The sequence below is a fragment of the Rana temporaria genome, chromosome 3, assembly GCF_905171775.1.
Source record: "Rana temporaria chromosome 3, aRanTem1.1, whole genome shotgun sequence".
Lineage (NCBI taxonomy): Eukaryota > Metazoa > Chordata > Amphibia > Anura > Ranidae > Rana > Rana temporaria.
Window position 1 is genome coordinate 408,491,877 of NC_053491.1, and position 15,532 is coordinate 408,507,408.

At 44.9% G+C, this 15,532-nt stretch overlaps 1 protein-coding gene across 1 annotated transcript in view; it reads left to right on the forward strand.

Moving 5' to 3' along the window:
* Nucleotides 1–478: 478 nt before the first annotated feature.
* RNF181 (ring finger protein 181) overlaps nt 479–15,532 on the forward strand; it is a 16,195-nt gene continuing 1,141 nt past the window's right edge. Inside the window, exons 1-5 of the mRNA XM_040345970.1 lie at nt 479–634; nt 6,065–6,152; nt 13,801–13,934; nt 15,207–15,322; nt 15,405–15,479. Of these exons, the coding sequence (XP_040201904.1) occupies nt 6,067–6,152; nt 13,801–13,934; nt 15,207–15,322; nt 15,405–15,479 (411 nt within the window). The 5' untranslated portion in view covers nt 479–634; nt 6,065–6,066. The remainder of the gene's footprint in view (nt 635–6,064; nt 6,153–13,800; nt 13,935–15,206; nt 15,323–15,404; nt 15,480–15,532) is intronic.

The following is a 15,532-nucleotide window of genomic DNA, read 5'->3' on the forward strand; positions in this document are numbered from 1 at the left end:
TTCTCCCCATTATTACTCTTATCTAAAATGGAGAAAAAAGTTAGCTGTAGTTCTCTTCTCCCTCCAAAACTAAGACATGTTTGGCTTTCCACGTAACTGAGTGGAAGTGAGAACTGTGTTTACACGTATCTGAGTGGAAGTGAGAACTGTGTTTACACGTATCTGAGTGGAAGTGAGAACTGTGTTTACACGTATCTGAGTGGAATTAAGAAGTCTCCTCGCTCCCACCCATGTACAGCTCAGTCACACTGGAAATCACTGCACTGGGACGTTGTTATCTACATTAGACAGATAAGCGACCTCAACACTAATCCCTCCTTCCTCTTTCCGCCCCTTTCTCTACAATCACGTGGTCAGTTAGATCACGTGACTATTACATGGCTTCTTCCGGGATTTTATCTTTCCGCCCCTTGCTCTACAATCACGTGGTCAGTTAGATCATGTGACTATTACATGGCTTCTTCCGGGATTGTATCGAAGGACCCCGCCTCCTTTAGACGCCTATTGATGCCAAGGGAAATTCGAGCTCTCTGATTGGCTGAAACGCGGATCCGTGAGTCTGGCCGCTCCTACTGTGTCACCTGGGCAACTTCCGGAAGTCTGTAAGTGGAGGAACACCGGCCGGGGTGAAAAGGTAATGTGTGTACTGTAACTGTCATTTTCGTTCGGTGACAGTCCCTCTGTGTGAGTGGAGGAGGTGGGGATCAGGTAATCAGCAATTGATGTACACACAGTGGCAGCAATTGAGGGACACACACTGGCAGTAATTGATGGACACAGTGGCTGTAATTGGTGGACACACACTGGCAGCAATTGATGGGCACACACTGGCAGCAATTGATGGGCACACACTGGCAGCAATTGATGGGGCACACACGGGCAGCAATTGATGGGGCACACACGGGCAGCAATTGATGGGGCACACACGGGCAGCAATTGATGGGGCACACATGGGCAGCAATTGATGGGGCACACTGGCAGCAATTGATGGGGCACACTGGCAGCAATTGATGGGCACACTGGCAGGGGGGAATTTATCAAAACTGGGGCATCTGTCCAGGGTAACCAATCAGCTGCTAGCTTTTTTTTTTCAAAGCTTAGAGGGGTGGTTCCCCCTAAAACACATTTCTAACAATACATTCGTAAGACCCGTTACACTGCGGGTAGGCTGGCTTTTTTTTTTTTTTTTAGTACATACCTCGATCTCGGCGTTTCGTCCCTTGTCAGTGGGCGTTCCTAGTTGATTGACGTTCCTCGGACGGGCGCATACGTGACGTCACGACTTTCCGAAAGAAGCCGAACGTCGCTGCGCAGGCGCCGTATAGAGCCGACTCTATACGGCGCCTGCGCAATGACGTTCGGCTTCTGTCGGAAAGTCGTGACGCGCAGTATGCGCCCGTCAAAGAAACGTCAATCAACTAGGAACGCCCACCGCCAAGGGACGAAACGGCGAGATCTCGGTATGTACGAAAAAACAAAAGCCAGCCTACCCGCAGTGTAACGGGTCTTACGAATCTATTGTTAGAAATTTGTTTTAGGGGGAACCACCCCTTTAACTGAACAAGCTGAAGATAGAAGCTGATTGGTTGCCCAGCACAGATGCTCCAGTTTTGATCAATGTTGTGCTATGTGTGTCCATCTATGAGCAGAGCTGTCATCCTGTGATGTGTCTGGGTAAAGGGGAATCCTCCTTACTGCTCATTGTAAACCTGCACACTACCATCCATGACACTGATGATCCAGGCTGGCTGGGATTGGATGGGCACTGAACATTGGGCAGTGTGTGCCCCAGCACCTTCCTCCGCATCTTGAGCTAGTCTCACATCTGTGCGGTGAGAGAACGTGTGCATAATAACATACAGTGGCGGCTGGTGCTCCAATTTTTTTTGGGGGGGCGCAAACAAACGAAAAAAAAAAACCCATCAATTGCAGCCTCACTGTGCCCATCAAACGCAGCCACTGTGCCATAAAATTGTTGCCACTATGCCATCAAACGCAGCCACTGTGCCATGCCATCAAACGCAGCCACTGTGCCCATCAATTGTTGCCACTGTGCCATGCCATCAAATGTCGCTACTGTGCCATACCATTGTCGCCACTGTGCCCATCAATTGTCGCCACTGTGCCCATCAATTGTCGCCACTGTGCCCATCAATTGTCGCCACTGTGCCATGCCATCAAACGCAGCCACTGTGCCCATCAATTGTTGCCACTGTGCCATGCCATCAAATGTCGCTACTGTGCCATACCATTGTCGCCACTGTGCCCATCAACTGTCGCCACTGTGCCCATCAATTGTCGCCACTGCCATGCCAAACGCAGCCACTGTGCCATGCCACTGTGCCATCAATTGTCACCACTGTGCCATGCCAAACGCAGTCACTGTGCCCATCAATTGTCGCCAGTGTGCCCATCAATTGTCGCCACTGTGCCCATCAATTGTCGCCACTGTGCCATGTAGGGTTGCCACCTCATCCCTTTAAAACAGAACACATATGAATTACACAGGTTCTGTGCCTGATTAAGGTGGTAATTGAACTCAAGTGGAGCCTTATCTAAATTAAATTAGCCTCAGAACCTGTGTAATTCATATGTGTTCTGTTTTAAAGGGATGAGGTGGCAACCCTAGTGCCATGCCATTGTCGCCACTGTGCCATGCCAAATGCAGAAAATTACTTAGAACCCCCAAACATGATATTTTTTTGTTTTAAGAAATGGCCCTAGAGAATAATATGGTGGCTGTTTCAATTTTTTTTTTTTTTTTTTTTTTTATGTCGCACTGTATTTGTGCATCAGTTTTTCAAATGCAATCTTTTTTGGAAAAAATGCACACCAAACTTTAGTGATCACAAACCCAATACAATACCACTTTTTTCGTAAAAGATGATGTTACACCGAGTAAATAGATACCAAACATGCCATGCCTTAAAATTGCGCACATTCGTGGAATTATCCATAGGTGATGCTTTAAAAGCCTTTGCAGGTTAGCAGTTTGGATTTACACAGGAGGTCTGGCACTAGAAGTATTGCTCTCGCTCTGACGGTCATGGTGATACCTCACGTGTGTGGTGCGATCACTGTTTATATCTGCACGTGGGACCAACGTGTGCGTTCGCCACTGCATGTGAGCACGGGCGCTTTTTTAAATTTAATTTAAATGTATTTATTTTAATTATTATTATTTATGTTATATTTTTTATTTTGACACTTTTCCTTTACTATCACATTAAAGCAATGTAAACATGAATGTGCTCCATGCCCACACAAACACACCTGCAGAACACCTCATAGATGAGAACCTAGACTAAGGTCTGTTTCATGTGGGCGTCGGCTTGTACATGAACAGCAAACTTTGACAAAACATTTCTAGAGCTTTCAGAAAGCTTTGTTGTACCATTCCACTCCAGTTTGTAACTGTTATGCCGCGTACACGCGAGTTCGGGTTCTAAAAAATGACTTTTTTTTAATGTGTGGGCTCCAGAGCATTTTTTTAACGATCTAAAAAATGGCCATTAAAAATTTCGAACATGCTCTAATTTTTCACGACGTTTTTAACGTTGTCTTTTTTAAGGTTGTAAAAAAATGGTCGTGTGTGGGCTTTAACGACGTGAAATAAACGCACATGCTCAGAAGCAAGTTATGAGACGGGAGCGCTCGTTCTGGTAAAGCTAGCGTTCGTAATGGAGTAAGCACATTCATCACGCTGTAACAGACTGAAAAGCGCAAATCGTCTTTTACTAACACAAAATCGGCAAAAGCAGCCCCAAGGGTGGCGCCATCCGCATGGAACTTCCCCTTTATAGTGCCGTCGTACGTGTTGTACGTCACCGCGCTTTGCTAGAGAATTTTTTTTTCGCGATCGTGTGTTTTTGACCCTTAAAAACGTCATTTTTTAGAACCTGAAAAACGGTTGTGTGTACGGGGCATTAAACACAGATCCTAAAGGGAGTGCTGATTGCCACTTTAAGTAAGCTGCTAGCAGACCTTCAAAAAGCTGCAAGAAGTGCTGAAGCCTGCTAGCAGCATGCTTTAAGTGGCAATCAGCACTCCCATTAGGATCTGTGTTTAACAGTTACAAACTGGAGTGGAATGTTACAACAAAGCTTTCTGAAAGCTCTGCACATGTTTTGTGAAAGCTTGCTGTTCACACTACTCTTATACAAGCTGAAGTCTGTGTAAAACAGACCTTAGGGCCAGTTCACACTAGAACAGGGGTGCCCAAACTTTTGAAGAGCAAGGGCCACTTAAGCCAGGGTTTGACAAATTTGCTTGGAATCCAGGAGCCAGCTAAAAAAGTTAGGAGCCAGAAAACGCACCCCGTCCCGACGAGCTTGCGCGCAGAAGCGAACACATACGTGAGCAGCGCCTGCATATGTAAACGGTGTTCAAACCACACATGTGAGGTATCGCCGCGATTGGTAGAGCGAGAGCAATAATTCTAGCCTTAGACCTCCTCTAACTCAAAACATGCAACCTGTAGATTTTTTTTAAACGTCTCCTATGAAGATTTTAAAGGGTAAAAGTTTGTCGGCATTCCACGAGCGGACGCAATTTTGAAGCGTGACATGTTGGGTATGAATTTACTCGGCGTAACTTTATCTTTCATATTATTAAAAAAAATGGGGATAACTTTACTGTTGTCTTATTTTTTAATTAAAAAAAGTGTAATTTTTTCCCAAAAAAGTGCGCTTGTAAGACCGCTGCGCAAATACGGCGTGACAGAAAATATTGCAACGATCGCCATTTTATTCTCTAGGGTGTTAGGATAAAAAATATATATAATGTTTGGGGGTTCTAATTAGAGGGAAGAAGATGGCAGTGAAAAATAGTGAACAATTACATTAGAATTGCTGTTTAACTTGTAATGCTTAACTTGTAATACCAACGGCCACCACCAGATGGCGCCAGCTCACACATCTGGTGGTAATAACTTGTAATACCAACGGCTCACCACCAGATGGCGCCAGCTCACAAAAAAAAATGTTTTTTGTTTTTTTTGCCCACCTTCCAAGCCAAGTCGCCAGGACACCATTTCTAGTCGCCATGGCGACCTGGCGCCCGGGATTTGTCGAGCCCTGACTTAAGCGACTCGGTAACCGGTTGCAGGCCACAATGAGAGGAAAGGATGGAACTTGCAGGTAATAACAGAAGTCTATGGCTCAGTGCAGGTAACCCCCAGGTGAACTGCTCTGCATATGTGGATCAGTTTGAAATCAGTCCAGTAACCACTGCAGAACAGATATGCCCATATATACACTGTGACTTTAGTAATAAACTTACCTTTAATAACAGTATTCTATTCCATCCCAGAGCAGGAGGTCGCGGGCCACATCAGAGGGCTCCGCGGGCCACTGGTTGGGCACCCCTGCACTAGAACATGGTGCAGGAAAGGCACATTCTGTAAGCATTTCTGGCACCACATGTGATCACACTGCTCTTGCAGGATTCTTGTGGGTGTCATTAATTGTTAGGACACCCCAAACATTTTGCAAATGCAGCCCTCTTGTGGCCACCAAGTCATTGGCACCACAGTAACATGCGATTTGTAGAAGTAGCACCTGCCATATATTTGGCATCTTCCCGTGCATTTGGAGGCCATTGAAATCAATAGGCTGTGAAAAGCAGAGCCTATAAAAACACACGTGTTCTAGTGTGAATCTGTCCTTCCATAGGAGAAGCCTCTGGAAGGAAAAATATGGGGCTGCTGCTACTTGCCGCCTCTGGCAATGCTAGTTGCCTGGCTGTATCATATGACCGTACTTCTGAGCCAATAACCAGAACAAGCAGGCAGCAAATAAGTCTGATTTTTATATCTCCAGGCCATTGATAACGCATTGCCCTGTCAGCCAGGCAATTAGCATTTTCAAAAGGGGGGAGGGGCTGAGCAGTGGCAGCCTTCATATTCCACTTGTGACTGGCTTCCTTCATTCTCTGTGGTCACACATCAGGACAGAAGCCATCCTTGGCATGTTGTAGATGTACATTGGATCCTTGGCTCCTGTCTTTCTGTATGTATTATATAAATGTATATTTGGGACGTCACCTTTTGTTTGGTTATTTGTAGGTATGGCGTCGTACTTTGATGAACATAACTGTGAGCCCACAGTGCCGGAGGAGCAGTATCGCCAGAATGCCTTGTTAGAGCTGGCAAGGTGAGCAACCTCAGCGACATTCTGGATGAGCGCGGGGTGCGACCAATCCCAGAAGCATGTTGTCACTCCTGCCAAATCATCGGCCAGGGCTTTTCCTGCCCCACAACTGTACGTAACAAAGGGCTGCGACATCATTGACCTAACATGGACATCAGGGGGTTGATTTACAACAGGGGAGTGCAAAATCTGGTGCAGAGAAACCAATCGGCTTCCATTTTTTTTAAAGCTTAATAGAACAAGTTGACGGTAGAAGCTGATTGGCCACCATGCAGAGCTGTACCAGATTTTGCACTCTCCAGTTTTAGTAAATCAACCCCAATAACTCAACAACCTTATCCAAAGATGGCCATGTGATCGTATTAGGTGAATGATGTCACAAGCATCCCTGCCCCTTTGTTCTGTATGGCTGCAAGGTGGGCATGGCCATGGAGTGCGGATTTAGTGGTAGTGACCGCTTGCTTGGTGCTCATCCCTAATCAACACACGTCCTATACGCTTCCTGTTTTGCTGATTGAATGTTGTTGTTTTTTTTTTTAACATGAACCCAAGTTTTGTCCTTGTAAATTTTTGTAAAGTTCTCTCCTGTGTTGACTAATTGCTCTAATTCCCCTACAAGCTCCTCCACAATATAACCAGTTGAAGCTGCACCAGTTATCTTGAGCCCATCTTAATTTCCTGTCTGAAGAACTTCAGTCCCCATCAATCCCCTCACCACCTGATCCATAATGTTGTCTGCTTCTCACAGCTTTGCCCGCTATCAATCATTTTATTCCCAGTCATATGAAAGAACAGACCCCCGGCATCCCTTCAGGCATGCATGCCCAAGCAACTAATCAACAGATGGCACAGCTAAAACTGGGTACACACGTAAAGTGTTTTTTTTTTTTTTTTTTGTTAAACTTGTAGGCTGAAAGAAAAACTGCTGGAAGATCGCTATACTAACACAAACGATGTTAGTGGAGCGATCTCCCCCAGTTGTTTCTTTGTGTTCTGACAGGGGCCTACCTCCCTCTACTACCCAGATCTACCACTATGCCTACCTCTACTACCCAGACCTACCACTATACCTCCCTCTACTACCCAGACTTACCACTGTACCTCCCTCTACTACCCAGATCTACCAATATACATCCCTCTACTACCCAGATCTACCAATATACCTCCCTCTACTACCCAGACCTACTACTATACCTCCCTCTACTACCCAGACCTACCACTTTACCTCCCTCTACTACCCAGATCTACCACTATGCCTACCTCTACTACCCAGATCTACCACTATACCTCCTTCTACTACCCAGACCTACCACTATACCTCCCTCTACTACCCAGATCTACCAATATACCTCCCTCTACTACCCAGACCTACCACTATACCTCCCTCTACTACCCAGACCTACTACTATACTTCCCTCTACTACCCAGACTTACCACTATACCTCCCTCTACTACCCAGACCTACCACTATACCTCCCTCTACTACCCAGACCTACCACTATACCTCCCTCTACAACCCAGACCTACCACTATACCTCCCTCTACTACCCAGACCTACCACTATACCTCCCTCTACCACCCAGACCTACCACTATACCTCCCTCTACCACCCAGACCTACCACTATACCTCCCTCTACTACCCAGACCTACCACTTTACCTCCCTCTACTACCCAGATCTACCACTATGCCTACCTCTACTACCCAGACTTACCACTATACCTCTCTCTACTACCCAGACCTACCACTATACCTCCCTCTACTACCCAGACCCGCCACTCTGGTGACTCCCAAGTTCAGCCTAATATAATTCTTTTTCACTCCTCCAGATTTTCCTGTGTCTACTTTGCAGGATCGAGATGGAGGGCATTCTCATGATGCTCATCGAACCAAATTAGCCTAGGAGGGCATGGTACTCGGACATACCCAGACTCCTGGCAGACACTGCATGGGCACTTCCAGTGTGCCTAGACTTTCTGTCCTAAGTGCCAGATTTACTTCCCTATTAAAGGCTAGGAAATTGACCTCTTTAAAAGTCTATTTTGCATGGTATATGACAAGGAACTTCCAGCTTGGAAAAATAACTCAATGGGACATTCTTTATTTCCTCCAGTTTTGTCTTGAACAGGTTCTGACCCTGAGTACTATCAAGGGAAAATTTTTGTCCTTGGATATTCAGTTTCAGAGACCTCTAGGGTCCATTCACACGGGCGGCCTGCCTGGCAGACTGCTTTGCTCAGCGGGGGATCGTTCCGCTGATCCCTGCTAAGCAGGCGGATGACAAGTCCGTCTCCCCCACTGTGCTGAGACACAGACCTGCTTGAGTCCCGCTCTCCTCTATGGGGAGATTGGATGAAAATGGGCCGCCTTCATTTTTCATTTGATCCGATAGATGGATGGAAAATAGGGTCACCACCAGTCTGGTTTTGGCAGCTCGAATGTCAGCGGACATGTCACTGCTTACATCTGCCGCTCCGTAGGGCTGAATGGTGTGTCCGATCGGGTCCGCCATGATAAACTGAAAAGCCTGTGTGAAAGGGGCCATAGCCTCTCAATCTCTAGTTAAAGCCTTTGTTCAGGGCGTAACCCACCACATATCTGCTGTTATTTGATCTTTTAAGTCCCTTTGGGATTTAAGTCTGGTTTTCTTGATTCTGCAGAAGCCCCCCTTCAAACCTGATAGGGATATTCTATTTTCTGACCTTGCTTATAAGGTGTCCTTTCTGGTTGCTATCTTATCTGCCAGGAGAGTCTCTGAATTAGTGACCATCTCCTGTAAGAAACCCTGCTTAATGCTGCATATGGACAAAGTTGTTGCAAGGCAATAAGGCCACTTTTCTGTCCGAGGTGGTCTCTGCTTTCCAACCCAATTGGAATATTGTCCTTTCTTTTCTTTTCTTTTCTTTTCTTTCGTTTTCTTTTTCTTTTTTCTTTTCTTTTCTCTTTCTTTCTTTCTTTCTTTCTTTCTTTCTTTCTTTCTTTCTTTCTTTCTTTCTTTCTTTCTTTCTTTCTTTCTTTCCTTCCTTCCTTCCTTCCTTCCTTCCTTCCTTCCTTCCTTCCTTCCTTCCTTCCTTCTCTGAAGCACCCTAGGGAAATTTCCCTTCACGGTCTGGATGCAGTGAATGCTATGAGAGTTTACCCTCTTTGTGCTTCCTGAGGGCTCCTGCACTCCACTATTACTAGGTGGATCAGACAAGTTATGATTATATAGTATGAAGGATAGGGTTCTTCCCTTCCCTGTTAAGGTGCAGCCTACTAGTTGTGTTAGTGCTGTTGCATCAGGCATCTGTATTTTAGTTTTGCAAGGTTGCAAGTGGTCTTTCTGTTTACATGATAAGTTCTACCAGGTGCATGCCTTTTTCAGTTTCAGACGTAAAGTGTTAAAAGCTGCGTCTGTCAGGCCTTCCAGTCATAATGATTTAAAGAAGACTTATTTACTGTATGATCAGAAAAATAGCTTTTTGACTTGGCAGTAAAATCTGCTTTCTGGAGTACAGCACGGGACCCTAACCTGTTGCTATGATCTCCCTATTGATTGCTACAAAACTGAGGCTTGTATAGGGGTTTCCCAGCAGATTTTCTTGCCGGTGTGCAATCTCTGAAAGATGGCTGCATATAACCCAGCTGTAATGATTTAAAGGAGCCTGTGTCCTGTACTGTACGCTAGGAAATTCTAAAAATCATATATATATATATATATATATATATATATATATATATGTGTGTGTGTGTGTGTGTGTGTGTGTGTGTGTGTGTGTGTGTGTATATATATATATATATATATATATATATATATATATATATATATATATATATATATATATATATATATGTATGTGTGTGTGTATTATCTGCTGGGTTACAAATGGTTCCTCTTGGAAGGTGTATGCCACCTCCTGAATCACTGCTTGTTGTTTGTTTTTTTTGTTTTTTTAAATTTACGCTTTCATTGAGCACCAATGGTATAGCTTTCGCTATACTTCGGTGCTCCAAAGGAAAGTTGTGGCTCCCCTACACAGCAGTGAACCCATTCAGCATAGATGGGGAATCTAGTAAATTCTCATGTTCAGTCTGCGGGGCTGAAAGAGAAATGTAAACATGTATGGCTAGCTTTCCAAAGCATTGCACTGATTTTCCAGCTTGCTGGGCTGCCAGTAGCGGACTTATGAGGGTTAATTGGGTCCGAAACCCACCAAAGCAAGAAGCTGTAAATCTGGTTAGCCGTCTTCATTATAATTGAAGTCACACTATTTCCCAGACTCTTCATACTTGGCGCCTTGATGAACTTTTAGCTCTGTCAGTGATAAACATTGTTTCCCCCTTTCCTAGGAAGGTAAACATTTAAAATGTCAACTCGGGCATTTTCCTATTTCTTGTACGTTTTCCAGCAGCTTCCTCTTTCCTAACCTCTAGTTCTAAATCGTACAATCGGCCATTCAGCTGCATTGTTAAGACACGGTCTGGCTTGATGCGCTTCCTTTTCCTGTACAGTTCGTTATTCAGGGGACTTCTAATTATTCTCGGCCTTGTATTTATATCATAGAATGCTCTCTGGGGGAATTGTGCTTCATTTGTGGTTTGTAGTAATGCCAGTTTGCTTTTGCCCTCATATATCCGTTACTTTTACTTGGAATGCGTTTTGATGCCTCTGCCTTTCCATAAACCACATTTATTTATATGGAGCTTCCTTCCCAAGGATTAGAGCTAGGTTTACATGGCTGGAGTCTGGAGCTACGCAAAATGTAGCACCTTAAAGTGGAACTGAAGGCAAAATTACTCGGCTATGCTCTAATGGTCTAAGGCTGGATTCACACCTATGCAGTTTTAGTGCATTTTGCAGATTTGCACTACAGAACGTGTTGCATAGGAAACAATGTTAAATGGACTGTAGTGCGAATCTGAAAAATGCAAAAAGCATTAAAACTGCATAGGTGTGAATCCAGCCTAATGCCTGCGAGATTCCTTTTCTGGCACGAGCAGCTTCTGGGTGCCGGTCTTTGACTGTCATGATTGGCTGGTGCGGGATGTTGTCATTCATCCTAGAACAACCACTGTGCTAGAAATGTAAATGGAGATGCACAGCGGGTACGTGTATTTTAAGAGCCTGCCTGTTGGCAATTTTTTGTTCTTAGCTTTTAGTTCCGCTTTAACACCAAACTTCTTCAGGCAGCTAATAAAACATTACCATTAAGCCCCAGTTCACACTGACGCAGTCTAGGATTCAGAGCGATTCCTGTACACTTCCCACACTGCATCACAATCGCACGCCGTTAATGTGAACCATGTCAATCTTAAGATGGCTACACCCCAACAACAGTTAGCAAAACACAGTGCGATTGGCTGAATAGGATCACAGGTATGTGAACACCCCTGCGATCTGATTCCAGTGCGGGTGCGGTGCGATTTGAGCCATACAAAATGAATGGGCTCGAATCGCATGTAATTTGAACAGGAATGCATTGCGATTCCTGTCTATCACATGCCATTTCCCACACTGCACCACTGGGAATCTAGGCTTAAGCCCAGGTTCACACTGCTGCGGGTTAGAAATCGTGTAAGTTCAGCTGAACTCGGAGGATTTCTAACCGGCAATACAGTTTGACTTCAGGGGGCGATTTGTTGACATCTGTGCGGGTTCATGCACAAATTTCTATTCAAATCACCCCCCAAAATCACCAAAAGTAGTACAGGAACTACTTTTGGGAATCGGTGCAGCGCTGCACCAATTTGGACGGTGCTATTGCTGGCAATAACCACTGATTTGGCATGCAATTTGGCATGTCAAATCAGCCCAACTGAACTTTCTGTTTAAATTGGTAAATTAATTTCAGGTGCATGAAAACTAAAGGTGCTCAGAGTCTAAGCATTCATTTTCTATAGGAAGCAGCCACAGCCTCAGTAGAAAAGCCTGTGCCTGACCAGCATAATGTAAAGAAGGATCCTTGCTCTCTGGAAACAGACCTATAGCTCTCCAATCAGCAAATCTCACTCCTCTGGGTATTCCAGTACAATAAAAAGAAGATTCCACCATGACAATACAATCCTGTGTTTTCAATTTAAATGGGTTTCATTTATTACCTTTTAAGCAGGTGGTAAGCTAAATCTTTGCACTCTTGAAAGGCTATGGGTGCCCTTGCTACCAAACTTCTGGGTGTGTTGGTCAGCATGTCCTCTACTGGGTGTTGTGGTTCCTCCTGCTTGCCCCTACAGCCCTACTGTGTTCTGTAGTGATGCAGGGGACAGATAAATATAGTGGAGGATACACTGACACACCCAGAAGTGCCAGATATCAGCAATGCCTGTAGATCTTCAAAAAAGTTTTTCCTGCTGAAAAATGTAAGTGGAACTAAACCCTCCTTCATCCTTTTTAGCCAAGGAGGCTGCCATCTTAGCCTCTGTTTGATCTGCAACTGCCATGCCACACATTGTGATCAGTTATTACCCCAGCCATTTGATGGTCTAAGGCCCCTTTCACACTTGTGCAACTTGTCCTACGACTTGGGACTGCAAAGTCTCATGACACATCATACCCCATGATTTCCAATGAGTACCATTCATATCTGTGTGACTTCAAAGTAGTCCCTGCACTACTTTGGTCTGGCTTTGATGCGACTTGAGGTTCATAGACCTCAAGATTACACAGGCATTGCTTCAAGGTTGCGTGACTTTCAGGCCATACAAGTGTGAAAGGGGCCTAAGGGTTTAGTTCTGGTTTAAAGTGGTTCTAAACACTACAGATTGTTTACGTTAATGCATGCTATGCATTAAACGGAACTAAGCCCATTGGTTTAATGGTTTAAAAAAAGTTATTTTGCCGGCAGGCCGGAAATGCTAAATGTCACATTTGCTTGTGTTCTCAACCAAACTGTGTCATAACTGATCACATGTCCAGCACTATGGCAGGTGCAGATCAAACAGAGGCAAAGATGGCAGCTTCCTTGGCTGAAAAGGATAAAGGAGGGTTTAGCTCCACTTTAAAGTAAAAAAAAAAAAATGTTCAACTGCCTATTAAATGTATTGGGTTGGCAGAAAAATTTGTGTAAATGTCTTGTGGTGCCTTCCTCAAAGGAAAAATATTTATTTTTAATGTCCAATTTTGGAGATTTATCTCCACTTAGAGCCGGTTCACACACAGGCGGCACGACTTTGGGGGCGACTTGGCAAGGCGATCTCAAGACGACTTGAGAGGCAACTTGCAAAATGACTTCTGTATTGAAGTCAATGCGAGTCGCCCCCAAAGTCGTACAGGAACCTTTTTCAAAGTCGGAGCGACTTGCGTCGCTCCTATTAGAACGGTTCCATTGAACAGAGCGGAGCGCGACTTGTCAGGTGGCTGAGTCGCTCCTGTGTGAACCGGCTCTTACTGTCTCAAGGCAAAACAGGAAGTGAGGGGAGATCTCTCAAAGACGGCTGTCACCAGAACTAGCGTGCCCATTGTCCCTGTTCCAATGACAACTACATTTTTTTGATTTTCTCACACTTTCAGCCCCAGAGACAATGGGCCACCAGGACAAATAGAAAGGCATAACTTCCCCAGTGGGGATATGGCAATAAAATAAACCTGACAAAGGTTAAAAGAGGTTCTTTATTTTATGTCCGTCCTGTTTTTTTTTTTTTTGTAGAAATATTATTTCTTTGTCAATGTCTCTTAGGAGTCTCCTCAGTGGGATGGATATTGATCTTGGGCCCATGGATCTTACAGACTGGGACCACAGACTTCCTCCTCCAGCTTCCAAAAACATTGTAGAAAATTTGCCAAAAGTCATTGTGACAGCAAAGCAGGCAGGTAAGGACCAGCATTCTGTTTAAAGAGCACCTGTCACTTACAATCAACTTTCTGGTTATTTCACAGCCCTCCTAATATTTACCTGTCAAGTACAAGCTTGGGAGGCAGCCAGTTTGCAGACTGGTCAGCAGCACTGAGAAAACCACTCGACAAAACTTAAAGAGGTGTTCTGCCCACCCCCCCCCCCCCCCCACGAAAAATGTAAAGCCAGCAGCTACAGATAATGTAGCTGCTGACTTTTTCTTAATATTGGGACACTTAACTGTTCAGGGTTCCCACGATGTCTGCACACCAGATGATTTTGGGTTCAGCTGTTAGGTGCTGCTGTCGCCATTCCTGGTAAGGGAAAACTGGCATTGAAGCTTTTCGGCTTCACAGCCAGTTCTATTGCACATGCACTTTTCTAATTGGCCTGACAGCGGAGAAAGGAGGAGAGGGGCCAAACTCTCGAGGGACGGCACCATCTCTGGAAGTAGGGAAAGGGGACCTGTCAAAAACGGACAGTTTGAGTGGAACTCTGCTTTATATAGGCCTTGTATCGTTTTCTCTGGTACAATATTTTTATTGACATAAAGAATAAACAAAAAGGGAAGAAACCAGATAACAAATTCCCACGCAGGGGATATGGGCATGGCGTATAAGACAGAAAATCGCAGGTAGAGATATAAAATAAAAACATAAAGCGTGTTGTAAAGGCATAAATTATAGACTAACACTGACCTGCAGGCCAAGGCTGGCGCCTCGTCAATATGCGTTTTTTTTTTTGTATATAGTTTTATTCCTCATCGTATAAAATGGTTCCAAAGCCCGGGTCAAAGAATAATAAATAAATCATCCTTGCAGTGATGCCCCCATCCCCTGTATTGCAGGGGTTAAATACTTGTTATATTTAGGGGTGCACAGTGCAGGCTCAATCACTTATCCCACTCCGGTGCTCTCTGTGGCCAGATTCTCGGCGTCCTCGTGTACAATACAAGGATATTAACCCCATGTTGTATGCTTAGGACCAGAGGTGGTCAGTTTACAGAGCAGGCTGCAGGGCGGTTACTTTGCTGGAGCCAGAAGTAAGGTAAGTGTTTGCCTTTCTCTGTGCAAACCTGGGCATAACAAGCATTTCACCCTTGCAGGGTGGGGGGGCTGGGGGGTCAAGGGTGAATTTGTTAAATTCCTGGAGCTGGGCAGAAAATAGCGACATGTGTTGTGTATCAGTGACAGGTGGGAATAAGCAGAAGGAGGAGGATGGGTCCTATAATGTGTTCTTGTTCCTTACAGACGCTGCCCTCAAATGTCCGGTGTGCTTGTTGGAGTTTGAGGAGGGAGAAACCGTTCGGCAGTTACCTTGTGAACACCTTTTTCATTCAGCCTGCATCCTGCCATGGCTAGGGAAGGTAAGAGAACCCGTTTCCTTATGTGTGAGGGTTATGGAGATCTATGTTATGTACTAATGAATGGTTCCCTCTCTGTCTACAGACCAATTCCTGCCCCCTCTGCAGAGATGAGCTACCCACCGACAGCCCAGACTACGAGGAGTACAAACAGGAAAAGGTAATTCATACATCAATTCCAGGAAGGTGGCTGGTGCTTACAGATATCATAGA